The sequence below is a fragment of the Dromiciops gliroides genome, chromosome 3 (assembly GCF_019393635.1).
Source record: "Dromiciops gliroides isolate mDroGli1 chromosome 3, mDroGli1.pri, whole genome shotgun sequence".
NCBI lineage: Eukaryota > Metazoa > Chordata > Mammalia > Microbiotheria > Microbiotheriidae > Dromiciops > Dromiciops gliroides.
Genome location: NC_057863.1, coordinates 644,001,483 through 644,028,272, shown reverse-complemented (window position 1 = coordinate 644,028,272; position 26,790 = coordinate 644,001,483). Strand labels below are relative to the sequence as shown.

The 26,790-nt window shown below is 58.5% G+C and overlaps 1 protein-coding gene across 1 annotated transcript; it reads right to left on the bottom strand.

The window, feature by feature from the left end:
• Positions 1-1,261: 1,261 nt before the first annotated feature.
• LTBP4 (latent transforming growth factor beta binding protein 4) lies at positions 1,262-26,139 on the bottom strand. Its single transcript, XM_043993894.1, is given in 67 exon segments — positions 1,262-1,769; positions 1,772-1,828; positions 2,073-2,163; positions 2,165-2,226; positions 2,973-3,085; positions 3,087-3,217; positions 3,220-3,383; positions 4,159-4,310; positions 4,601-4,671; positions 4,673-4,755; positions 5,247-5,375; positions 5,748-5,819; positions 6,529-6,547; positions 6,549-6,652; positions 6,655-6,682; positions 6,685-6,811; positions 7,700-7,805; positions 7,808-7,843; positions 7,957-7,981; positions 7,983-8,083; positions 9,942-9,996; positions 9,998-10,077; positions 10,399-10,530; positions 10,626-10,748; positions 10,980-11,013; positions 11,015-11,074; positions 11,076-11,107; positions 11,200-11,348; positions 11,896-11,945; positions 11,947-12,011; positions 12,105-12,233; positions 13,331-13,406; positions 13,408-13,573; positions 13,872-13,900; positions 13,902-13,931; positions 13,933-13,997; positions 14,218-14,236; positions 14,238-14,344; positions 14,455-14,587; positions 15,115-15,283; positions 15,941-15,972; positions 15,974-16,027; positions 16,029-16,105; positions 16,413-16,488; positions 16,490-16,536; positions 16,696-16,771; positions 17,067-17,095; positions 17,098-17,121; positions 17,124-17,151; positions 17,241-17,318; positions 17,321-17,386; positions 17,421-17,474; positions 17,476-17,522; positions 18,202-18,232; positions 18,234-18,323; positions 18,325-18,357; positions 18,359-18,402; positions 20,819-21,026; positions 21,484-21,656; positions 21,741-21,886; positions 22,355-22,430; positions 22,504-22,627; positions 22,696-22,828; positions 24,677-24,827; positions 25,058-25,123; positions 25,361-25,829; positions 25,915-26,139. Coding segments are annotated over 67 exon segments (6,126 nt in total). The 3' UTR covers positions 1,262-1,674.
• Positions 26,140-26,790: the final 651 nt, after the last annotated feature.

Below are 26,790 nucleotides of genomic sequence, written 5' to 3'. Positions count from 1 at the left end.
CAGCTAGTGTCAAGTGTCTGAGGCTGGATTTGAACTCAGATCCTCCTGAATCCAGGGCCAGTGTTTTAACCACTACATCACCTAGCTGCCCCCCATTTTGTCTTTGGAACTGCGGCACTTTGCACAGTGGTATGTAGCGTGTGTTTCACTGAACTGTGGAAAGTCCGAGGGCTGAATAAGGTCCCTCGGGAGAAGTGGCCTTACTGGGCGATGACAGATCCTCTTCCCAGCACCTTCAAGCCTGTCTCCCTTTCAGGAGTCTGGATCTGATCCCAATCCCGGGCTGTGAGTTTCCTCAAGTCAGGGCCACATTTGTTATTACTTATCAGTAAAACGAGGGGATTGGGCCAGATGGATATGAGGTCCCTCCCAACTCTGGCTCTCTGATCTTACGCAGGCGGGGTAGGTGGCACAGTGGATAGCACTGAACCTGGAGTTGGGATGACCTGAGTTCAAATCTAATCCCAGACACTTAATAGCTGTGTGACCCTGGGCAAATCACTTCACCTTTGCCTCAGTTTCATCATTTGTAAAAAGGAGATGATGACAGCAAATGAGATGTTTGTAAAGTGCTCAGCACCATAGTAAGAGCTATCTGTTGTTGAGTCATTTCAGTCGTGTCTGACTCTTCATGACCCCACTTGGGGTTTGCTCAGCAGAAATACTGACATAGTCCGGTCATCTCCTTCTCCAGCTCATTTATAGATGAGGAAACTGAGCAAATAGGGAGAGAAGGACTTGCCCAGGGTCACACAGCTAGAAAGTGTCTGAGGTCAGATTTTTTTTTTAAGTTTTTTTTGGTGAGGCAATTGGGGTTAAGTGACTTGCCAAGGTCACACAGCTAGTAAGTGTCAAGTGTCTGAGGCCCGGATTTGAACTCAGGTCCTCCTGACTCCAGGCCGGTGCTTTATCCACTGAGCCGCCTAGCTGCTCCTGAGGTCAGATTTTAACTCATGAAGAGGAGTCTTCTGGTCCCACCACACCACCTAGCTATGTAAACATTAGTGATGATGATAATGAAGATGGTGATAATCACTCCCAACAGGTGTTTACTAGGAATGAGTTGTGCCAAGGCAGGGGATGGCTTCCAAGCGTGAGACAAAACCATCCAGAGAAGTAGTTTGGCAGACAGTCCCAAGAAGGCAAGGCCCTAAGATGGATGGCCATCTCCTGGCAAAAAGGGCCACGGGGTTTTCAAGGCCAAGGTCACATCTTCCCTCCCTCTGAACTGGGCTTGGGTGACCGTGCATAAGACCACAGGTAGAAAAAGAAACTTTATTGAAAACAGGGTTGGGGGCGGTCAGGGAAAGGAAGGGGAGGGGAGGGGAGAAGCCAGGACCCAGGTACTCATGCCTCTAGGCCTCACAGTTCCTTTGCAGGGAAGAGGATTCTGCTGGCCCTGGGCTGAGGTGGAGGGCATGTGTCTGGAGTGGTATCTGTCTGTCCCCCTGCCCACCTCTCCATCCAGTCATGTGTCCCGTGCATTTGAGCAGAGGAGTGCGGCGAAGCGTGTGTGCGGGATGGGACACGTGTGTGCAGTGTCATGGGGAGGGGGGATACAGTAGATGGGGCTGGCCGGGGCCAGATGGAGCAGGCTCTCTGGGGCTTGGGTTTACGTCCTTCCACAAGCCCTCTCTGGCCCAGTCAGGTCCTCGGCAGGTGGGATGAGCCGGCTCAGGCCTGGGGGCGGGCAGGGGACACACGGTGAGGCTGATGGGACAGTATGTAGCCAGCCCGGCAAAGGCATCGGAAGGAGCCGTCAGAGTGAGGCACCTCCCGTTCACACACAGTGAGGTCCGATCTCCCGACTCTTCACACTCATTGATATCTGAAAGAGGAGAGTCAGGCTGGATTTTAGTATGTGGACATTCAGGGCTCCTCACCCAAAACACCTGGCTTAGCTACCTTGAGGACCCAGGAGTCTGGTCCCACACCACCTCCCTAAGGGAAGCCAGGCCTCTTTGGTCCTGAGGGGTGGGACACTCCACACTCTGCCTCCTTCAGGATAGTGATTCTGACCCCGGATCCCTCTCCCCTGCCCTCCTTCCTCCAAGTGCCCCACCCGAGCTCACCCACGCAGGCCATGCGGGTCATATCTAGCCGGTAGCCATCAAAACAGTCACAGGTGTAGCCCTCGGGGACACTGATGCAGCGCCCGTTGTTACCAGCCGTCCAAGATGCCACACTCCTCAGCCTGCAGCCCCTCGAAGGGCTCATACTGGGAAGCTGGGGAGGGGAGGCCACAGGTCTGCCACCGCCTTTGCCCTCCCCAGCCACCCCTGGCTGCTCCAGCCATCCAGGATGTAAGAGCCAGGCCCAGGTCCAGCCTTGGGCATCAGACAGATGTGAGAGGGAGTGGGGGAGTGCCTGGGGAGAGCAGGGAAGGAATCACCTGACCAAGGTTTTAGCCACTGACTGACTAATGCTTTCAGAACTTCTGTAAGAAATGGGGAGGTCACACAGCTGTGACCTTGGGCACCTTCCTTCCCTGGGACTCATGTCCAATGATGTGGAAGAGGCAAGAGCAGACCCCGCTAGCTGGTGGCAGATTTCCCTTCTCCTGCTGAATCCTGTGACCCACTGAGCTTTACTGAGGGTGTTGGGGAGGCAGGTGGGCAAAGGCTAGGGTGCTCTTTTGTGCGTGGCTCTTTAAATCTAAGCTGCCCCCTTGAAACAGGCCAATAAAAGGGAGGGAATAGATGTAGCCCAAAAGAGCAGAGACCCAGACAGAGACCAGGGGCTGGAAGCCTCAGGTGCTTGGGGGAGAGAAAGATGAATGTAAAGGAGGTGGGGAGGGTCTGAGGGGTGGCAGGGATGGCTGGTTGGTAGTAAAGGGGCTGGAGTGGAAGGCAGTCAGGGTGGACCAGCCCCCCTCTCTTGCATGGGCCAGGAGTCTAGAATCACAGAGGGAAGCCCAGAATGCTACCATCTGTCCCGAGAGAGCCCATGGACCATGCTCCAGGGGGGCTCACCAGCATAGGGTGCTCCAGTCTCCTCTTCCTCTTCCTCCTCAGGCTCTGGGAAGGAGCCACCGGTGTCCCGGGTCGATAGCGCCAGCGGTGGGTAGAATCCAGGGGTGGGCGGCCCTAGGCTCCCTGTAGGCCCCGGCAGCAACCGAGTCAAAGTCAGGCACCTCAAAGGGTGGTGGGCCATAGGGACTACCTGGGCCAGGGAAAGGCAGGGCCCCTGGAGGAGGTGGGTAAGGTCATAGCCCAGCCCAGGGACTGGTGGGGGTGGGGGTGGGTACAGCTCTGGTCCATAGGGGAGACCCCCATAGCCCGGTCCAAAGTCTGGTCCATATTCGTAGGGGATCCCAAAGCCTCCGGGGCGGGCTGGGCCGTAGGCTGGTGGACGAAGGACGTTGCACAGTGCCTCAAAGTCATCTGGAGGGGTAAAAGGAGGAGGGCCAAAGGGCTCAGATCCACTTTCTGGCTTGAAATCCTCTGATCTTGTGAACTAGGTGGGATGACAGTAGGCCCATGCATTCTGGGTTCAAATTTTGCCTCCAATATGGAATTAGTCACATGGTCCTTCTTTGGGTGCCAAGCTGGGATCGCACCGGTCTAGGTAACCAACTCCCTGCTGAGGTAACACCCTTCCTCAGCCCAGGCAGACCCACAACATTCTTTTTTTTTTTTTTTTGGCTTTCCTTTTGGTTTTTGTTTAGTTTTTGTGTTTGTAGGGCAATGAGGGTCACACAGCTAGTAAGTGTCAAGTGTCTGAGGTCAGATTTGAACTCAGGTCCTCCTGAATCCAGAGCCACTGCTTTATCCTCTGTGCCATCTAGCTGCCCCCAGACCCGCAACATTCTTAGTCTTATGTCCACAATGAACATAATTTTAGGGACTGAGGAGTGAAATGATTTGTCCAGGGCCTCAGAAGTAGAATATCTCTCAAGTCTTCCTGCCTCTGAGGCTGGCTCTGGTGACCCTGGGAAAATCCCTTCACCTCTTTGCTCCTCAGGTCACTCTGAGCCTTCCTCTTAGGAGCCATGCCTGTAATTCCAGCAATGGCCACTAGGTGACAGGTGGTACCCAAGGCCATAGACCGACCAATCAGACTCCTTGGTGTCTGAGCCTAGCTGCCTTTCTGGGATGCAGAAGTGAATTCTCTGATCTGGTGCCACACTGCTGAGGGCACTGGGGGAGGGGGCAGTACCTGAGTCTCTGGCTGGGCACAGAGCACAGTCCATGCTCCAAGCCTCCCCATAAAGGCAGCAGCACTCTGTGTATGTGGCCTGACGGTCCAGTCGAGGGCGGCTACACACCAGGTCCGGCCCCACCTCCTGCCAGCACACAGCCAGGTGTCATCTGAATAAGGGGTCAGAGGGAAGGAAGGAAGGAAGGTATTTGCTGATAGTCTGTCTCCTACCTGCTGTCAGTTCCTCTGAAAGATGTCTCATTCTCCTCTCTTCTCCCTCCCAGACCCAATCCCCAATAGGTCCCTGTGATTCTCTTTTCCCTGGACTCTGTGATTCCCCAGAATGAGCCCCACACCCAAGGCCTGGGCTCCCTCCCACCTCCAGAGGGGCCGGCATCCATTCTCCAGGCAGGGCACCCATCCATCCCTCTAGCCCAGGGAGAGGTGAGATGAGGGCCACTGGTTACCCAAACTCTGACTGTCATTGGTCACACAGCGGCGCCGGGAGCCATCCAGCACCAATGGAGGGGACACAGGTACAGTGATAAGAGCCGATCGTGTTGACACATTGGCCACCTTCACATGCTTCTTCCTCGTCGGAACACTCATCATTGTCTGGGGAGACACGGGGGGTGAGAAGGAGGGAAGCCCAGAGACAGCACCTCCACCTTCCAGCTCATCTCCTCTGCAGAAGCAGAAAGGATGGAGACCATGCCTCCCAAGAAGGGGGGGTGGTACCATTGGAGCTCAGCTTTCCCCTCTCGTCCCCCATTTGACCACCTTCCTTGCTGCATCAGAAGGAATGGAAGTGGGGCAGCTAGATGGTGTAGTGGATAGAGCACCAGCCCTGATTCAGAAGGACCTGAGTTCAAATCCAGCCTCAGACACTTAACACCTGCTAGCTGTGTGACCCTGGGCAAGTCACCCCAATTGCCTCACCAAAGAAGAAGAAGAAGGAGGAGGAGGAGGAGGAATGGAAGTCAGACTTCAGCCCCAGCCCCATACAAAGCCCTCTCCTCCCCAATCTTATTCTCTTCTCAGCTACTGAAGGAAGGATGGAGGCCAGACTCCAAAGAGGGCTGCCCAGCACAGGGAGGGGGCGTTACCTATACACTCCAGTCTTTGGGTGTGGTAGTAGTAGCCATTACTGCAGTAACAGGAGTAGCCGGGGGCCGTGTTCACACATACCCCACTCTTGCACACCTGGTCCCCGAACAAAAGGCACTCATCCACATCTGTGGAAGAGAGGGGCCAAAGGCTCAAAGGTCAGGGTCTTCTCCACTGACCTCATCCCACCCAACAGCCCCGAGGGAATGTGATGCCAGGACCTGAGAAAGAAACTGGGCAGATGCAATCAACAGTCAGCCACTGACAGGAGCCAGAAGATGGGATGTGAGGCCACAGGGAGAAGCGGGCCAAGTCAGAAATGAGGGCAGTATCAGACTCTGGAGTCAGTGGGCTCAGGGCCAGCTTGGAGGCCATCTCATCCATCCTTTTCAACTTAGGGATGAGGAATTGGGTGCCAAAGAGAAGTGACCTACCCAAGGTCATTCAAAGAAGGGACTAGTTCATCATCTGCTACCCTTTTCCACTGTCAAATGACTCACCTCTCCGGACGCTGGGCTCTCCTGGGGGGGAAAGGTAACCCCGGCCATGTGGGCACAGAGACTGGTATTCCGCTGGGCAAAGAGAAGGGCATATTACTGACTTACTGAGGTAGGGCCCAAAGTGGGGTGACTCCCCCTCCAGCCTGAGGACTCAGGCATCCCAGCTCCCTCTCTATGTCTCTCTCTCTCTCCTCTCTCAGCCCCCTCTCCCTCCCTCTCTCCGTCCCTCCCTGTTTCTCTCCCTCCCTCCCTTCCTCTCCCTCCCTCCCTCTCTCTCCCTCCCTCCCTTCCTCTCCCTCACTCCCTCTCTCTCTCCCTCACTCCCTCTCTCCTTCCCTCCCTGTCTCCCTCCCTCTCTCTGTCCCTCCCTGTTTCTCTCCCTCCCTCCCTTCCTCTCTCTCACTCCCTCTCTCCCTCTCTCCCTCACTCCCTCCCTCTCTCCCTCCCTCCCTCCCTGTCTCTCTTCTCCTCTCTTCCTCCCTCTCTATCTCTCTCCCTCCCTCCCTCCCTTCTCCTCTCCCTCCCTCTCCCTCTCTTCTCTTCTCTCCTCCCTCTCTCTCCCTCCCTCCCTGTCTCTCTTCCTCTCTCCCTCCCTCTCTATCTCTCTCCCTCCCTCCCTCCCTTCTCCTCTCTCCTCCCTCTCTCCTCTCTCTTCTCTCCCTCCCTCTATGTCTCCCTCCCACCCCCCCTCTCCCCCAGTGCCCCCTCCACCTCCTGCCCCCCACTTCTAACTCCCCCTCCCCCACACCCAGCCTCTGCCAGCCTCCTTATCCCCCAGCACCTGTCTCAGGGCCCGGACAACTGCTGGATGCGGCAGCCATGACCCCAGCCTTCGCCCACAGTACAACAGCAGTCCTGCCAGGTGACGTTCCGCGCCAGGATGTTGTCACAGGCATCAGGGCCCCAGTGTCATAATAACACTCCCTTCGCCCATCTTGCTAACCCAGGGGCCAGGGCCAGGCCTCGGCCCAGCGGGCCGACGAGGAGGAGCAGGTGGAGGTGGAGGACGGGCAGGGAGCCCTGGGCTGGAGGGCAGCTGAGGACCCGACCCTGGGAATAGCACAAACAGGGGGTTTTTCATCAAGGACCCAGAACAACAACACACCCACTGTCCCTCAAACCATGTCCACCAACAATAAGGAACATGGGCAGGGCAGGCCCGAGTCCCAGCCAGTTTTTTTTTTTTTTTTTTGGTGAGGCAATTGGGGTTAAGTGACTTGCCCAGGGTCACACAGTTAGTAAAGTCAAGCTTCTGAGGGCACATTTGAACTCAGGTCCTCCTGACTCCAAGGCCGGTGCTCTATCCACCGTGCCACCTAGCTGCCCCTGACCTTTTTTTTTTCCAATTTAACCAACAGGCTGCTCTGGGTATTCGGGGGGCACATAGAAATGTCTATGAAGCTGGCAAGTGACAATGCTATGGTGACTCCCGGGTTATGGACCACTGGAGCTGGAAGGGCCCTTGGAGGTCCTACGCTCCCACCCATTTTAGAGACAGAAAGGGTCCAGGGAGGGAACAGTCACACATCTGATTTTCCAAATTTTACTTGCTGACAGTCCTAGGGCTGCTAGGTTGGCGACCATAGTGCATAGAGTGCTGGGCCTGGAGTCAGGAAGACAGCTTCCAGAGTTCAAATCTGACTTCAGACACTTTCTAGTTGTGTGACCCTGCGCAAGTCATTTTTAGCCTGTTTGCCTCAAGTTCCTCATCTGTAACCTGAGCTGGAGAAGGAAATGGCAAAACCACTCTAGGATCTTGCCAGAAAACTCCAAAATGGGATCATGAAGAGTCAGACACAACTGAAAAATGACTGAACACCAGGCCTAAGCAAGTGGTATGGACACCTTTGCAAACAGCTATACAAAGTTGGTTAATCACCGGGTGGCTTCGGACTCATACAGGTGTCAGTTTGCAGCCATCAGTTAACAGAGAGAGGAATGACACTCACATGGCAGGAGGTCTTGGGGGAACACAGCGTCCAGTCATGGGGTCAAATTCATCAGGGCTGGTGGGGCAGACACAGAGGAAGGAGCCTTCCACATTCTCACACAGTGCGGCCCACACACCCCCCTGAGGGTCTCACACTCGTTGACATCTGCCGAGGAAGTAGGAAAGGAAGGAGTCAAGGAACAAATTCTCCTTCACCCCCACCTGTGTCCACGTCCCCCCAGGACCCTCCCCCCAGCAAACCCCTAGGGCTCGTCATACCACCACAGTGGCGCCCATCCCTGGTCTCCCTCATAGCCCTGGTCACACAGACACTGGAAGGAACCTGGCAAATTCTGACACATGGCGTGGGCCCCACAGAAGGTTCGGTTCCGACATTCGTCCACATCTGTAATCAAACCAAGCAATTTTATGTGGATTCCTACACACCCACCCACCACTCCTAAGGTACTGGGACCTGGAAAAAAGGGCTCACTCCACATGGCACCAGCACCACGTGACACCCACACTACATTGGCACCAGCATCACGTGACACCAGCACCTCGGGGTAGAGTGAACAGAACACTGGACTTGGGGTAGAGAGAGATGTAGGTCCAGCTTCCACCTGTGTCACATGTCACTTAATTTCTTTTGCCTGGGTTCTTCATCTGTGAACTGAGATGATTGGTTTTAACAACCTATTGAAGCTCAGGGATTTCTCTAGGACAGGAGAAAACCCAGGACTAAAGGTGAGGTTCACTTAAAGACATTGGAAAACCCTCCTGGGAACGGACCTTATGAGTCAGAGGGAACCTAGGACTGGATTGGGGGGACCTATTTATGCTCTGCAGTAGAGAGAGAGCTGGAGGAAACATAGACCCTCCCCCCCTTTTTTTTAACCAGTACAAAAATCATTTAGAACAGCAGTGAATACATTACAGTGCCTGCGCTGGAATCAGGAAGACTCATCTTCCTGAGTTCAAATCTGGCTTCAGACACTTTCTAGTTGTGTGACCCTGGGCAAGATATTTCACCTTGTTTGCCTCAGTTTCCTCATCTGTAAATGAGCTGGAGAAGGAAATGGCAAAGCACTCCAGTACCTCTGCCACGGACAAACCCCCAAAGAAGTCATAGAGAGTTGGACAAGACTGAAAAATGACTTAGCACACCAACATCATTTTAATAATTACCACCCTGCAGCATGGTTTGAGATCTGGTACTCACAGACCCTTTCCTTCCCACTGTCTTCTGTTGGCCTGACCTACCCCTGAACAACGAATCTTCCTCCAGTTATTTAGGTAATATCTATTTCAGCAAGAATGTTTTATACTTAGAGATCATATAGTTCCTGGATGCATCTTGGATACACTCTCAAGTATCTTATGGCTTCTGGTAAAAATTTTGAATGGAATTTCTCTTCTCGCTCTTCCTGTGGGTTTTGTGGTGACTGTTATATAGGAACGCTGATCATTTCCATGGGTTTATCTATAACCTGCAACTTGCCAGATTTGTTACTTATTTCCATTTCTTTTAAGCATGCCATCATACCATCAAGAAAGAGTAGTGATTTTGTATTCTCTTTGCATATTCCTATTCTGGGGGAGACATAGAGAAGCAAGGTGGGGGAGGGCAGTCTAAGGGAAGACACTGAGCCCAGAGCTGGTCTGGAACATAGATGAGGTTGGCCTGGTGGAATGATTTATGTCTTTATAGCCTCAGCACGCAAGTAGACTAACATGAATAGGTGATAGAATTGAATTGACTTCTGTCATCTAGCACAACTGCCTCACTTTAGGGATGAGGAAACTGAGGTTAAAGTATGACCAAGTAACTTGCCCAAGTTCACATGATAAGGGGAGGCTGAATCAGAACTTTGGCTCAGGTTTCCTGACTACAGAGCCAGTAGATGGAGTACTTGGGGCTAGAGTCTGGAGATCTGAGGTCAAATGGGGAACTCAAGATACTTACTAGCTGTGAGACCCTGGGTTTAACTTTGCTGCGTTTCCTCAACTGGAAGACAGGCATACAGCAGACACTATATAATTGCTAATTTCTTTCCTTACACCATGAAGGAAGATTGCCCAGCCATATCCCCCCTTCCCAGCCATACAAATTAAACCAAAAGGGGCCTTAGAGACCACCTAGTCTGCCCTCATCAATTTACAGATGAGGAAACAGTCCGCGGAGGAGTGCTAAATGTGTTTGCCCAGCATCTCCCAGATGTTGTTACACCTGGGGTCTCATTCGTGCCGCAAACATGCATTACCTTGGCAAGCCCACCGCTGGTGCGTGGGCTGGTAGCCCGGGTCGCAGAAGGGGGACACAACGATAGGATCCCGGGGTGTTCTCACAACGCTGGGCCCCACAAAGAGCCTGCCCGTATTCTCTGCATTCGTCTACATCTGGAGGGAAAAGACAGAGTTGGAAAAAAGAGGCAGGAGGAACGGGCGTTGGCGCGCCCCCCTCCTGGTCATCAGCAAGGGGGCCCGCAGCCCGCAGCTCTGAGAGCACGAGTGCGCAGAAGCAGACCGCATAAGGCGGCCCTCCTCCTCTCTCCCCTCCCACGCGGGGAACCCTCTGAGACAGCACATCAAGGCCAGGGTGGCGCGACCTGCTTGTCCCAGCCCGTTTGCACCCCAGCCCCAGCCCACTTGCATCCCTGGGCTCTGGAGGAGGAGACTGGCTATCCTGGGGACCCGCACGGGTTCGGTGGGTCCTCTCACCATCACAGTTGCCTTCGGGACCCGCGTGGTAACCCGGGTCACAGTCACGGACGCAGCGGTAGGAACCTGGGGAGTTCTCGCAGCGCTGGGTCCCACACAGGGCCGACCCTCCTTCACGACACTCGTCCACATCTGAGGGACGCAACACACACCGGGGCTAGGGTCAGTCACTGGGGGATGCGAAAGGCCCAGGACTTGGAGAGAAAAGAAGGTAGAGGGGCGCTCACCGCTGCAGGACGTCAGGTCAGCACTGGCGCGGTATCCTGGAGGACAGGCGCACTCAAAAGAGCCATCGGTGTTGGTGCAAAGGCCTCCCTGGCACAGGCTTTCATCCCGGCACTCGTCCACGTCTAGGAGTACAGGATAACAGGAGGAAGGAAGCGCCAAGGGTGGACCACCTCTGCCTCCTCCCTTCTCCCACCCATCTCCATCCACCAATCCCTTCAAGCACTGTCCAGTCCCAGCTCCCTGTTCTGCCAGTCCTGCCCCACGCTAGACCAAGCCCACATGCTAAATTCCGTCCCGCCACGTTCCAGGCTAGGTCCCTGCAACGCCAGCTTCTGTCCTAGGCCTAGGCGTACCGATGCAGGAAGACCCACGGGGCCCAGCCTGGTAAACCCGGAGCACACGTGCACGCGAAGGAGCCGTCGGTGTTGAGACACACTCCCCGTGGGAAAGCAAAAATCTCCCTCCAGGCACTCGTTCACGTCTAGGGAAGGCAGCGGGGAGAGGGTGAAAGGTTAGGGCTGGAGAGGTTCGGTACCCTTGCCAGCTAGACACACTCCCCGTGTCCCTGCCCACCTGAACAAGGACCGGATCGCCCGCCCGGTGGGAGCCGGTAGCCAGGCTCGCAACTGCAACGGAAGGAGCCATCGGTGTTGGTGCAGTGTCCGTGGGGACCGCAGGGGACGCCCGAGCTGCACTCGTCCACGTCTACAAAGGAGGAACGCCTGGGTGTGAGGCTCGGAGAGCCCCAAATTCGGGAGAGCGGTGGGGAGAAAGCCTAAAGTACAAACTGAGTGAGAGAAGGAATCTGGGGCTGGGATTTCATGGACGGTGTCGTGAGGCCTCCGCTTCCCAGATCGGAAGACATGGAAGACGACCAGCTTGTACCTGGCTCAGAGGGTTGGGGGTCTGGGGTCCAGGTGAGGGACAGTGCTCCAGAACCTTTCCATGGGAGGGACTGGAGGGATGTCTCAAGTCCCCGGGTCAGAGGGCCGAAGGCCTGGGGTCCAGGTCACAAGATAGGGGCTGCAGGTCTGGGGTTCAGGGCACAAGATGCAGGCAGATGTTCCCTTTGGAGGGATGGGGGCTGCAGGTCTGGGGTCCAGGGCACAGGGCGTGAGGGGGGATTGTTCAGATCTTCTTCGACGTATAAGAGGAATGGGGGTGGGGTGGGGTAGAATGGGTCTCAAATGACCTAAATCGGGAGGTTAAGTGTCAGGGGCAACTAGGTGCGCTCGGAGTGAAGAAAGGGGACATCAGTCTCACCAGTACAAGCGTCCCTGGAGCAATCGGTGGCCGGCGGTACAAGCCCGACACTGGAAAGGACCCAGGAGAGTTGACACATTCCTGCCCCGGACAGGCCACGTGATTTTCACATTCATTAATGTCTGGGGGAAAGTAACAGAGCAAGGGAAGGGTATAAGTCCAGCCCCCGGGCGCCTAAACCCTGCCCCTCCTCCCAAGCCCTGCCCCGCTCACACACTCACAAGCCTGTCCCGCAGCGTTGAGCCGGAAAGCCGGTGGGACAGGTACACACAGGTAGGAGCCATCCACATTCTCACATCTCCCATAACTGCAGGGCGGGGGGCTTCGCTGGCATTCATCCACGTCTGCGGGAAATGAGGCGGCGCAGATGGGGTACGAGGACCTAGCCGACCCCCCACCCCCACCCATAGGCACGCCGGCAAGATCTTCCTGAGGCTGGCCACTCCCCACCCCCATCTTCCCTACATCACAACAGTGAGGCCCCCTTAGGCCATCTAGAGCATCCCTCTCATTTTATAGATGGGGGAACTGAGGTTCAGTGAGGCAAAGAGCTTTTCCCAGAATCACACAGGGACAGAGCAAGAAGTTAGAAGCCAGACCCAGACATCCAGTAAAATGCCTTTCCATCTCCCCAGTCTCCACCTTCAGGAGTTAGCCTGAACGTACTCAATTCTCATCTCTACTGGATGAAATCTTTTTCTCCTTCAAGGTGCAACCATTAAGTAACATCCTGCCCCTTTCCTTCCCCCCATCCTACAGATAAGTAATATGAGGCCAGTGTGGTAGCAATGAAGAGACTGGGCTTGGAGCCAAGAAATTTCGGTTTCTAATCCCAGCTCCCATATCAACCATGTGACCTTAGGGAAGCCTCTTACAATAGTGGCTCTACCGTCACCACAGGATAAGGCATTATCTACATTTTACACAGGAGGGAAACTGAGGCTCGGACATCTGAAAGGACTTGCTCAGGATTACACAGCAGCGTCAGAGTCCTTTCTGGCTCTCTCAGAAAATGGACTCAGACTAGACAGTCTCTGTGGCAGGAATCAGAAGGGCACTTAGTTTCCCAAGTCCATTAAGTCCCCATTTTTTAGTCTAGATGGAGGAACCAGGGTTGAGGAATAGAGGGTGCTTTTGCTGGGCTGGCCAGTAAATCAGGGGAGGGGGGCAGGCAGAGAACTGGAATGTCAGGAGACAGGACAGGAAAGAAAGGGGACAGTGTGTGGGTGGCTAGGGCACTGACTTTGGACCTGGGTTCAGCCCTGCCTCAGATGTGTGAGTCAGGGCAAGTCACATGACCACAAGGAGACTCAGTTTTCCTCATCTGTCAAATGTGTATGTTGGATTAGATGACCTCTATCCTAGCTTTTAGATCTATGAGCTCTCCACATAACAAGGGAGAGGACTGGGAACAGGTAGAGGCAGTGAGAGAGACCCGTACCAACACATGGTGCCCCAGGCCCATGGGAGCGGTACCCAGCAGGGCAGGCACAGTGGTAGCTTCCAGCCGTGTTGTCCACATCGGCCAGGCCCACAGGGAGGGGGGTCCCGGGCACACTCGTCTATGTCTTCACAGTCAGGGCCTTGGAAGCCGGGTGGGCAGGAACCAGCGATAAGAGCCTGCAGATTTTCACAGTGGCCCCAGCCACAGGGCCGCAGGGACTCTGGGCACATTCGTTGATGTCTGAGAAGGGAGACATGACCGATATTAGGGCCCTGCTTTGGCCACTACCAGTCTGCGTGGATATCTGAGGAAGCCTCTTTGCCTCCAAAGGCCTGTGGGGATTCCTCTGGCCAGCCCAAGAACTCACTCCCTGACTCTCAATGCAGAACATACCCAAGTGGGGTCCAATCCTTCAAAGATCACGCCCAATACTCTGCTTTGCCCCTCAAGCCCAATTCCCCCACTCTCCATATCCCTCTGGCCCTCTGCCTCTCTTCCCAGATCCCTGTGTCTAGCTGTCTGCCAATTCTTCCCCCACCTGACCTGGCAGCCAGCTCCATGGGGAGACAGCCTTGTAGCCAGCTGGACAAACACACAGGGTAGCTGCCAGGAGTGTTCTCACAACGCCCATTGGTGCAGGGATGCTGGACACATTCATCCACATCTGTGGGCACAAGGATCGGGGTAGGGCCAGAGATCAGGAGTGGGCAGTGGCTAACAATTCGAGCAGCCATCTCTGGCCTAGGGCTTGGCCCTTGTGGGCATCCCCACATCTGCCTGATCCTCCCCAAAGATCTGTGCCTATGGTCGAGTTGGTTGGAGCAGTTGGACAGGGCAAAGTGTTTATCCTGTCAGGTCTGGGAGAAAGAGGGACAAAGGCTCACCCTGACATTCAGTGGCCCTGTGGGTTGGCATAGAAACCAGGAGAACAGATACAGCGGTAGCTGCCTGCTGAATTCTCACAGCGTCCATGGGCACAGGGCCGGGTTACCTGGCGACACTCATCCACATCTGTCCCAGAGAATCAGACAGGGATGGGAGGTAAGGTCAGAGGGGCCAGAGGTGGATGGGCCCTCCTACCCCCAGCTCCCCACCCTTCCCCCTGCATTCTTCAGTCTTACCGATGCAGTGGGTGCCATGGGTGCATGAGCCAGAAGCCAGAGTCCCAACGCAAGTGTAGCCACCCTGGCGGGGGACACAGCGCCCCGGGCCACAGATCTGGGGGTTCCGCTGACACACGCCCCCTGTCCTGGGCTGGTGGAGCAGCCCAAGGATCAGCCTTGTGCCCCCAGCTGAGGTGCCTAGCTTCCCCTGCAATCTCCTCTGAAATACAATCTTCTGTCTCCTTCCCCACCGAGTGAACTTCTCTTTCCCTCCCCCCTCAGATCTTTCTCATGTCCCCAGAATCTCCTCCTCTCCCAAGATCTTCCCATTTAAAGTTCCCGTTCCAGAACACTCCATCATCTTCTGCTCCATTACCTCTTTCAGGGACTTCAGGGATTGCTGCATGGGGACAGTGGGTAGGGGTTCCTCAGGCCTGGGTTGGGGCCGGGGCCGGGGTCTAGGTGTCTGGGCTCTGGGCGGGAGGTAGGTGGGTAGTTCCAGACAACTGGGTAGGGAAATAGGTGATGGGTCAGGTCAAGATTATGGCATTTGGGGGGGCGCTTGATGCCATCCATGCCTTCCTCTCATTTTGCAGCCATACTCATTGCCACCCACTACCTCCATCTTAACTATGTCACCTAGTTCAAGGTGGATGGAGAAGTAGGCCCAGAGCTTACCTGTGGGGGCCCAGACTGGGGTGCCTGGGTGACAGGTGGAGGTACCCGGGGCTGACTGATGGGGTACTCGGGTGGCTCCTGGCCCAAGGGGCGAGTGTTGTTATCTGAGGTCAGAGGCAGAGTAAATGAATAGCCAGGACCAGCTGGGGATATCTCCTGAAACCCTCTGTAGGAGAGATGGAAAAGGAGAGAGAAGGTCATTGAATGAAGAAGGGCTCTAAAGACAAATTGAGAGGGGCAGCCTAGGTGGCGTAGTGGATAAAGTACTGGCCCTGGATTCAGGAGGACCTGAGTTCAAATCTGGCCTCAGACACTTGACACTTACTAGCTGTGTGACCCTGGGCAGTCACTCATTACCCAGCCAAAAAAAAAAGAAAAAAAGACATTGAGAGACACAGAGAGAAGCAAGTCAGTAAGACAGGAAGGCAGAGACAGGACTTGTAGAGGTATTGAGTTGGGGTCTGTAAGGGTAGAGATTTGGGATTTGGGGAGTGCTGGGGGACCTGGGCACAAAGGTGTACAGAGTATGGGTTGGAGGGGTCCTGCTGGGTAAAGAGGCTCAGATAGCTTGGTGAGTGTCCAGTTTGTGAGATGTGAAGGGAATTGGGATGCACAGGTATTCCAGAATGTGGGAATTTGGGGGATGTGGGACCAGGCTGTAGTGTAAAATGTATGACTGTCCAGGTTAGGGCATCCCTCAGGGTGTAGGTATCTGCAATCAGAGTACGCCAGATGGTGGAGGATTTGGAGAATCCGGGAGGTCGAGGTAACAGTTGAGAGTTGAGGATATAGAAGGAGAATACAGGGGAATCCTGGGGCCCATCCTGAGCCAAAAGGTGGACACAGCTGGCAGCTATGGGCCCCATGCCTTGCCCACCCGACTACAGCAGCAGATCTGTTTGGTGATATTGCGCCAGGAGGGGCAGTGAACAACCTCCAGCCCTGAGTACTCGAAAGCAGGGCCCCTTTGCCTCTGAGATCACATGCTGGGCTAGAGAAGACCAGGGATCAGAGGCTGTGGTCAGGAGGAGACCGAGGGGGGTGGAAGGGAGGGCCTTTGGGAATGGGGAGAGGTCTGGGAGCAGAGGTAGAAGGGGGCAAGGCACTGGGCCAGCGGAGAATCCTGGCACTGAGCTCTCGGTGGCATTCGAAGGGGTGGGCTTTGATCTGCACTGGGAGAGGTTAGGCGGGGCCAGGGTAGGGCTTGGGAAAGGAGAGGGAGGAGCTTCTGAGTTGGGGGGTGGGTCTTGGGCTGGCCCGGAGGGAGGAGCACAGGGTGCCAAGGTGGGGTCTCTCACAGATGCAGCTGCTCCGGGATGAATCCAGCAGGTAGCCATCGGGGCACACGCACGTGTAGCCGCCGCGAGTGTTCGCCGCACTCCCCGTGTTGGCACCGCCCTGGCTCGGCGCACTCATCCACATCTAGGAAGGGGGATTCAGGGAAATGGGGGCAGGCCGGCCTGCCTGGAGGGGGTAGGGGCCGGTGCCCCTGCGCCCGTGCCCGTCCCCGTCCTCCAGGTGCTGACCAGCCCCATTCCCGGACACTTTTCCATGCCCCGCCTCGCTCGAGTGCCCCCTCACCGGCGCAGGAGCCGTTGACTCTTTCAAAGCCGGAGGGGCAGGCTGCGTCTGAGGATCCTCGCCCGGCCTCCGCCGCCTGCGGAAACGTGAGAGGTGGAGTTTAGCGGGGCTCCGGGCCAGAAAAACCAAGAGTCAGAGTCGAGGCGGGGCTTGGCGTGAAGATCTCTCCCAGCCCCGAGCGGATGGAAGGTGAAAGGGTGGCTTTGGTGCAGATAGCACCCACTAGAAGGGAGCGGGCTTGGAGAGCAGGGAGAGGGTAGCACCCGGCGCTCTTCCGCGCGCTTGCGCCTTTTGGGGCAGTGGGGGTGGCGATGGAGGGGGGCAGAGGGGCCAGATCCAGGCCAGACTTCTTACTTAGGTGCTCGGGGCACCGGCTGACAGTCGTGCACTCCCCAGGCCATCCAGCCCCTCGACAGCAGACCTCTGGGTTCGAAGCCATGGGAGAGGGGATGCGCACTGCACAAGACAAAGGGAGAAGCTCAGCGCTCCTAGACCGCCAGCGTCAAACCTTCTCTGCTCTCCCTCCTGGTTCGTCCCCAGCTCACCTCGCCTTCCCGGAGCTGGCGGAAGCAGTAGCCGAAGCCCGAGGCATCAGTGTAACGCACCCGCCTCATCCTCACCCCGGGGGGCTGCTCTGGGCCAGCACCGTGTACAAGGCAGCGCGGTCCGATGCCACCCCCGAGGCCCGAGCCTGGCCCTGGCCGTAGCTACAGAGTCCTCGGAGCCCAAAGGCTGGGCCCCGGGCCGCTCACACGTTCCACTTGGTGGATGACCACTGAAAGCTTCCTGTGGGTGTTCCACATGCACGCTCACCAGGGACGCAACGCCTGGATGGGAGGGGGGAAGGGAGTAGAGTGAGCTCTTGTGCGGAGGGAGGACGAGGAGATAACACAGTCTGGGGGTGGGGCTTGGGGGTCCTATGGGAGACAGTGAGGAGGGGATCAGCCAAAGTCCCTCCGGGAAGAGTAGTGTGTGCGGGAATCCTCGAAGAGAATGCGAGGGACAAGAATCTAGTTATAAGAATGGAAAGTGAGGAAGGCTTCCAAGAAATTCATCAGGAGGGGAAACTGAGGCCTGTGGACTGGGAAGAGGCCACCCAAAAGCATCAGTCTGCTCTTAAAATCACACAAGCGAAAGCTGGGAAGAGAGCATTTAGATCTGGAAGGGACTTTGGAAGTCCACGCCCTTCACATTACAGATAAGGAAACTGAGGCTCAGGGAATCCCCCAATATTCGAATGTAGCTCTTTCCCCCCTACATCATACCAAACAAGCCTTTCATCTAGCTCTAGAGATAGGGCAACTTAGGCCCGGAGAACAGACACTTGGCCAAGTCCACACCTAATCCGGAGAACTGCAGGGTAGAACCCAGGTCTGACTCAATTGCCTGGACCTGTCTCCACTGCCACCCCCCCCCACCCCCCCAGCCCTGTTGCTTCCCCGCCCCGCTCCCCTGAGCGAGCAGGGCTGCCTGGTTGGTGGCGGGTGTTTTCTTCCCTCCCCTCACCGTCCTCTTCCTCCCGGTGGTTGGCCAGGGGCCAGCGTGTACACCGACTTGGTGACCCCAGGTGGGGGCGGCGCTGGAGCCTCGTGGCGTGTGCGGGAGGCAGGCAGCTGACAGAACTTGCCGCGCGAAGTCCGGGGGGCAAAGGCAACGGTCCTTTCTTCACACACACACCCCCGTTGTGGCACAAGAGTGGACACAAGACTAGGGAGGGATGGAAGGGGCAGAAGCGGGTCTCGCGTCCGCTCCTCCCCGCCTACCTCGGCCAAAAATCAGCCCCCTCTGACAGAAGAGCACAGAAGCCTCCTCTCGATTCTTCCTCCTTTGTCCAAGGACCCTTCTTTTCCTTTCGCCCAGTTTCTTCGCTCTGTTCCTCAAGGAACCAGGCGTCCCTGTCTTCCATCCCTTCGAAGAAGCTGATGCGTCCCCTTCAACAGTCCCCCCCCTCCACACAACCCAAATGTCCTCTTCCCTCGGCTGCTCCTCCCCCCCCCCATTCGACAGCTTAGCTCTCCCCGGCAGCTGCACCCCGGGAGGGGGAGCGCGTGGTCCCCATATGGGACATCGGCCCAGCTCCCGCAGCAGGGACATCTGGGCGCGGTGCCGCCAGTGGTGAGGCCGGGTAAACAAAAGCGGTGGGGGGAAGGAGGGCGGCTCCACATTCCCTTGGCTCAGCATGGGGGCCTTGAGGGGTGCAGCCCTATCCCCCCCCCACCCAAAAAGCAGGCATTTCGGCCTCCGCCTGTCCTGGAGCCCCATGCCCAGCCTGTGCCCAGCTGGGGCAGCTGTTTGGCGCTTCCAGGGGACCAGGGGGCGGGTCCTGCCCTGAGTCCTCCTCTCTCCCCTTTCTCTCCCCCGCCGGCCTCTTCCCCCACTGGAGCCCCCCCGAAAGCCGCAGCGGCAACGCTGGAAACAGCTGTTGGGGTGGGGCCGGGCGGGGGCCAGCCCATAGCCCGGAGTGGGGGCGGAACTCTGGGGTCCTAGGTCTCGGGGAGTGGAGGAGGCGCCAGAACTAGGAGTTTTGCTGCTGCTGGGGGTGGGGGGGATCTCACAGAGAAGAGGGGGAAGGGAAGTCAGGGGTTCTCTGGGCAAGAGTGGGAGAGGACTCCGCAAGGTCTTGCGGGCAGAGATTTCAGTTTTGGAGATCAGAGATGGTGTTGGTGTTGTAAGCTGGGGTCTCACTGGAGACGGGAAGGGGGGAGAGGCGGGCTCAGGGGCGGGAGGGGTCCGTGGAAATTCTTCCCGTTGTTCTTGGCGCCAGCGAAGCCCCGCTCCCACGGGCCAAGCCCACGCCATGGGCGGGGCGCTCCTCGGGGGTAGTGCCAATTCCTCCCGCCCTTTGGGAGGAGGGGAGAGGAGGGGTTGGGGGCCGAGGATGCCGGGGTCTTGGTAAGGTCAGGCCCAGCCTTACAAGCAACCCGACTACGCCTGCTCACCAGGCAAGAGGCCAGGGGATCTTGGCACCATCTTCAGGGCTCAGCCCCTGGCACGAGAGTTGGCATCATGGACCTGAAGCCTGGCTCCCCCGGGCCCCCCGGGTTGGGTCTGCGAGGCAGGGGCGGGGGAAAGGGCGGGGCCGAGCGAGAGATGAGCTCACGCCGGCCGGGTCTGGAGCCGGGCCAGGCCTGGCCTGTTCCCGGCGCCGGGGGGGCCCCCAGCTCCCTCCTCGCCGGCTGCCGCAATCTCTGAGGCTGGGGGCCGCCCCCGGGGGCAATTGAGGATATGGGGAGAGGCGCGCTGTTGGGGATAGGGTCGAGGTTCAGGATAGGGGAGCTAGACTCCTCTCTCCACTCAGTCCGCACCTGAGGCACAGCTAGACTGAGCGACATCCCACTGAGGGGAACTGAATAACCTAGGGGAGAAAGGGGTGGCCCAGCAAAGCAGGTGGTCCCAGTGTACCAGCCCTGGGTCAATCCCGCCTCATCCCGTCTCCCTGCCCTCACTGAGAGCCAATCAGGTGGGGTGGGGAGCTCCGTATGCTTGGATTTCCTTAGTGTTTCAGCGACCCCTGCTGTCCCTCCCAGGAAACTTGTACTGTCGTCACTCCCCCACCCCCACCCGACCACCCACGGGCTTTCTCCTATACCTGGCAGACACCTGAAGGGAGCACCTAGTTCCATCTCCAGTCGGGTGAGCCAGGCTCTCCCTTGGGGCCTCAGGGATTGCTTCCAAGGGGCACCTTAGCACTCCTTCAAGGCCCTTTTTGAGGTGCGCACCCCCATTTTCCCCCAGTCCCCCATAGTCTCTACCTCCAAGGGGCGCCCTGGACGTCCTCCCTCCCTATTGTCTTCTAGGGATGCTAGATTCTCATCTAGGAAGCACCCTTTTTACCCTCCTCCGAGCTCTGGAAGGCTCCCTGCCTTTTTGGAGGCTCGGGGCCGACTCTGTGCAGGAAAACCGACTCTCCCTTGTGCTCCTCCACTAAGTAGCTCCCTGCCCCTTCCATGGGCATCCTACTTCCTTTCCTTCCCCTGGCAAAGGGTGTCTGGCTCCCTCTTCTGCGCCTTTCCTCTAGGGATATCACTGGTGCATGCAAGGGCACACTGCTCCCTCCCCTGGGAGACTCCCGGCTCCCTTCCCTGTCCCCAGTCCCCGGCCCTGTCCTTGGACTGGCACTCACAGACTCGGAAGCCTGGCCCCGCGGGTGCTGCCCCGCCAGGGGCGCCGCTCTCCACGCTCGTGGTGTTGGCGCGCACGCAGTGGGGCACGCAGCGATTCCCAGTGCAGCGCAGGCGGCACACAGCCGGGGTGAAGAGTACTCGGAGCAGCCGCTCGCGGGGCCCGGGCCGGGCAGTTGAGGCATGGCAGCAGCGGCAGCAGCGACAGCACTAGGAGCACGAGGCGCCGGGGTTGCCGGGCGCCGCCCATAGCTGCGCACTGAGCTGCCTTGCCGCCCGCCCCGAGGGGCCCCAAGCCCAGACAGCAGCTAGCGCTGCGCAGTGCGGGAAGGGAGGGGAGGGGAGGGGGGGGAGGGGAACAGAGGGGGAGGGGGATGGACCGGGGAGGGGGCGGCCCCACGCGCCCCGCCCAACCCGGCCCAGCCCGGCCCGGCCCGGCCCGGCCCGGCCCAGCCCAGCCGGGCCAACCCCACTCCTTAGCTCTTTGGCAACCGCGCGGGGGCGCCGTAGGGGCCGGGCGGCTCCGAGCCAACACCAATGTTTGTGCGCGAAGCGGGGGAGAGCGCGGGTCTGATCACCGCCCCCCCTCCCCACTCACACATACTGCTTTCCCCAACCCATTCCCTCCCCTTCTCTCCCTCCTCCTCTCCCCCATTTCCACCCCCACCAGTCCCGTCCAGGCCAAGCCCCAGCCCCGACCCCAGCTGCAACAAGTGTTGGGAGGTGGGGGGGGAACAGGTGGGGGCGCCAGGGAGCCCCGCCAGGCGCTTCCTGGGCTCCATATAGCGGAAGAGCTGACCCAGGGGCACACACCTGGAAACTTCCCCCCAACGTTCTGCTCTGAGGGGGCCCACAACAGCTGGATGAGAGGAGTAGGTAGTTAGAGCGCCAAGTCCCGGCGGAGGCAGGCAGATAGGCGGGTACCTTTGGGGTCTAGGGGATGGGGGCCCCAGCTGGACTGAGAAGTCAGGGGCGGGACAGCGCTTTGAGGGGGGCACATCTGGGGAACCGGAGGGCTACAGCTGAGGATAGAACCTGACAGCGGGGCACAGCTGGACAAGGCTCTGGGGCTACAGATGTTTCAAGGGGCCGAAGGCAGGGGCATTGGAGAAAGGTGGAGCAGCCCGGAGGTAGAGGCAGGGTTACCAGTTTTCCTGGCTGCGCCGCCGGGTCTCTCTTTTGCACACACACCCCCACTTCCTCTTCTCTTCCCCCCCCCCGCCCCAGTCCCGCAATATCAGACCAGACCCTTCCACCGGCGCCGCCGCTTCACAATCCCCTTTGTTGTCTGGATTGGGGGCCCTGCCATACGCCCCTCGCTCCCTAGCCAGCGGGGCCAATTCGGAACCCCTCTTTCTTCCCGCCTGCCTTCCCCCTTAAGACTTGGAGCGGGACTCGGACTCCGAGTTCCTCCCGCTGGCGACCAGGAAAGGGTTAAATGGGTGGGGGTGGGGTACACTCCCCGGGCCGGCCGCCCCGTTGGGTCAGCGGCTCTGGACAACATCTTCCCTGACAATCTCCCTCCCCCTGCACCTTACCTCCCTCCCCCACGCCCGCTGTCACGGAGCCACCTTGGGAGAGGGGCCGTGGTACCAGGGTCTCTCAGCTCCCGCCCTGGACGAAGGGAAGAGAGAGTTAAGAGAAGGGCGTGAAGAACTGGGACCCTAGACCCCTCACCCCGCCCTACATCCAGTCCTGGGTCCCCTGAGGCTTGGAGGAATGGACGTGGCCATAGAGCCCCGCGAGAGTGGCAACCCCAGGCCCGGGACAGCGGCCGCCATCGACACGCCTCGCGGTCCCTTGGGTTTCCCCTTGGACAATGCAGGGCGTGGGAACCAGGACGGCCTTATCGGCCTCGGGGGAGGGAGAGAAGGGGGGCCGAAGTGCTTTCCAGGGGCCCGGGGCAGGAGCAGCGGCCGGCTCTCTCAGCTGGCGGCTGAGCGCAAAAGGCCCTTGTGTCCGGGGCCCTCGAGGTCGGGCGGCGCTGCAGCAATGCCCGGGCCTCTTGCAGCCTGCGGGAGGGGAGGAGAGGTGGTCAGCCCCAGCACGGGAGGGCGCCCCCCTGGCTCCTCCTCTGGGGCAAAACGAAGAAAAAGCCCCTCACCCACGAGCTTTCCCCCCCCCCATCATTGAGGCTAAGTGCAGGCGCCCCCCTGCAGGCACTGCCCGAAGGATGAGGGTTACCCCGAGAGCCCCAAGACAGAGACAGACTCAGAGACCAGAAACAGAGGCAGTGGACCTAGTGTACCGGAGAAGATGTGATTGATCCGTGGAGATAGCAGACGGCAACAGAGCCCTGGCAGTAGAGACTTGGAAAGATGGAGAACTGAGACCTTCGGGAAGTAGAGGCATGGGGTGACCGTCAGAAACATGCACTGAATAAGACAGAAAGGGAGAGAGAGTAAGAGAGAGAGCCCCAGGTACGGACCCCCAAGAGGACTGAGAGAACTGGGGGAGAGGGGCAGGAGACTGTGACTCAGAAAGAGCGAGGAGTACAGTCAGCCCACCCTCACCTCCTCCCCTGAGAAGGGGAAGACCTGAAGTTGGAGAGAGCGAGAATCCCAGATAGAGGAGGGAGCCCAGAGATTTGTGGAGACGCTGAAGGTGAGACTGGGAGCTACAGACACAGATACAGAGGAGGTGAAGAACCTGCCAGGCAGAGACTTGGGGAGAGGAGGAAGAAGAGGACCACTGGGTCCAAAGCTGGAGACTCCCATCAGAGACAGAGAAAGCAAGAGTCACCAAAAGATGACTGAGAGAAATTGTCTCCGGGGAGACAGAGAAAGCTGGAGAGCAGAGGATCCTGAGGAAGAGAAGAGAGTCACACCATGTGGTTGACAGAAAGAGACAGGAGAATTCGAGACTTGAGACACAAATGGCATGCGATAGAACCTCGGATGAGAGACAGTCTCAAAAAGGTGGGGAGTAAGAGGAGAAAAAAGAGTTTAGACAGGGAGGAGAGACAGGAGAACAAGGCAGAGACACTCAAGAGATGAGATGTGGATCTGCAAGCAGAGCCATCTAGATACAGAAAAGGGGGGGAAGCAAAGACACCCACAGAGAGATGAGACTCACAGAAAGGGGCCCACCCACAGGGAAGAGACTGGAGACCAACATGTGGTAGGAAGGAGGGAGAGAGAGGGAGAAGGAAAGGGGGGGGGAGGAGCCACAGAGGGAGATTCTGAGTCAGAATCCACAGAAGGAATGGAGCCTGGAGTCAGAGAGAGAGAGAGAGAGAACAGATAGACAGTCAGAGACAAAGATGAGCTGGAGAGTCAGAGACAGGGAGATGAAGGAGAGGAGACATAGGAATATCTTCAGAGAAGACAGGTGGAAAGAGAGAGTCCCCAGGGAGAAAGACAGACTCACCACTTGGGGGAGAAGAAGAGATTGGGGCCTTCCACAGGGAGACAGAGATACAAGACAATAGCATTCTAAAACATAGATCTATGGTTTGGAAAAGACCGTATGGAGCTCATTTAGTGCAACCCCCTCATTTTGTACAGACCAGGAAACTGAGGCCAGGGACCTTAAGTACTTGCCACAATGGGAGGGCTGGGTCCTCTGAGTCTAGCCTCCTTCCCAAGTACTATGCCGCTTCTGAAGAAGACAGAAATAGAGAAAGGCAGAGGAGGTACTGAACAGAGAGAACCCGTCTAATCGGTGAACCCAGTCAGCAGAGACCCAGAGAGAGACAGTGACTCCACAGAGGCAGAGACAACTGAGGTAATGGGAGGCGGGAAGTGATGGTCACTATGGGACAGCCAGTCCAACAAGGAGTGAAAAACGAAGCAGAGGACAATCAGAGGCAGGGGGCAGCACGACTGGGGTCAGGAGAGGAGCCCCTAGGCCGCACTCACGTCAGCGGCTGCCAGGTGAGGGAGGCCTCTCTAGGGTGGCTGGCACGGGGCTGGGGGCGGGGGGCGCTGTGGCCCGGGGGACACGAACTGTCCGACAGCCCGACCGGCAGGGACACAGCTGTGGAGCTCCACACTGCCCCCCTGGTGGGCACTGCGGGGACGAACAGTGAGCTGTAGGGGAGAGACCCGGGGATGAGAGCAAGAACCTCCCCTCCCCTCGGGCTCCGTGAGACCCAGCCTCCAGGGCCCCCTGCGCCGCGCCCAGTGCCACCACAGAGACGGCGGCAGGAGCTCAGGCAGGGTGCATCTTGCGCTCCACCCTGCCCCACGCGACCCTCGCCCGCCCCGTCCAACCTCCGCCCCTGGAGGGCACTCACTCACCTCTAGGACCAGGGGCTCGGGCGTGGAGGGCGCCCAGCGCAGCAGCGGCGGCAGGCAGCTGCAGGGCTGGAAGCAGAGGGTCGCCGGAGGGAGGAGAGGCCGGGGTCAGCAGGGCATCGCTACCCCACGGCTTCGGCTGCTAGCGTCCAGCCTCCACCAGCTCCCCGAGGCCCCCCAGGACGCACTCCCTCCTGACCCCCCCCCTCCACAAGGTGGCGCCCCGCCCTCCCAGAGGCCCGGCTCTGCGCCTGGGGCCAGGCTTCCGAGGCCCCAAAACCCTAGTGTCCCTCCTCCCTTTCTTACCACCTCCAACCCCTGCGCAGGCGCACCCCCTCCTCCGCACCCCTCCAAGACCCGCTCCATTCTCCCCTGGAGTGGGTTGCGAGACCCACGGGCTCTCAGGCCCCTTAGATGGGAAGGGGGTAGAAAATGGGGCGACGTGAGGGGACACTGCGGCTGGGTCTTGGGTTGCGGGTCCCAAGTCTCTGCTTCCCCCATGGAGAAAGAGCGTTAGAGAAAAACCCTTGGAGAAGCCCTTCCCCCCGGGCCTGCCAGTTAACACCTTCCCAGCCCCGCCCCCGGCGCGGCGCTGCACGACTGAGCTCGGGTTACTGAGCGGATCGCAGAGGCGGGAGTCGGAGCCTGGGCCCTTTGTAGCGGAGCGCGGGGGCCGAACTGGCAGGGGGGCGGAGGAGGGAGCCAGGGCCGGCTCTCTCTCCACCCAAAACCCGGGAGAGGGGGCCTGGGCTTCCACCACCAGACAGACAGAGGGCTGTCCGGGACCCGGGGTGGGGAGACAGTTGAGGACTTTCCCTCCCTCTCCCTCCCTCCTTTCTAATGGGGCCGGGGGCACAGACTGCAGCCCGAGGCTGCCGCCACCTGGATTCCGAGGTCGAGGGGACCTCCAGTGCACACACTGCGGGCTCTGTGTCCCTCCCGTCCCGCTCTGGCGGGGACCACGGGGGGGAACCGACTACAGGCTGAGGGGGCGGGCTGGCACTGCCTGGAAATTGGGGGGCTGTTCTCTGTCCTCCTTGTGAGGGTTCTGTGTGTTTCCCTAGCACCTTCCTTTCTTCCTCCATTTCTCTTAGTTCTGGGGGCGCCGATTGCAAGCTGGGGGGATGGGCTGGTACCACCTGGGATGCAGGGGCGGGCCTGAGTTTTGAGCTCCCCCCTTGGTCCCCCCCCCACTTCAGTCCATGTGAGACCCTTCCCCTGGGGTAGGGGGGGGGAGAGTTTTGTTTGAGAGTGAGAGGAAAGGGAGCGAATCAGGGAAGGAGCGCACTTACCGGGCCTGGCCCCCCTGGACGGCCCCGGCCTCTACTCCCCTGTGTCCCTGCAGCCCCGACGGCCTGGCCTGGGCGCGGCTCGTGGACCAGCCAGCAGCAGGAGGAGGAGCAGGAGGAGGGGACGGGGGCGGTGGCGGAGGCGGCAGCTGGGGCCCCGCGGCAGCATCTTGTCCTGCTCCATGTCCCTGACACCTGCCCTTGTCCCTGTCCGTCCAGTCCCTAGACTCTGGTCCCTCGGTCTCCCGCGCCCCGGACTCCCTCCTCTTACCCCGCCCTCCCCTCCCCGCCACTCCACCAGACCCAACTTTCCCCCGCTGCCGGGCTCCAACTTTGGACCAATGGGGTGCGGCGCCGGCCGGGGGAGCCCTGGTTTGACCAATAAGAGCACAGTGCCGGCTGGGGGTGCTCGGAAAGGGCCAATGAGGATGCCACGGGGCGGGGCGT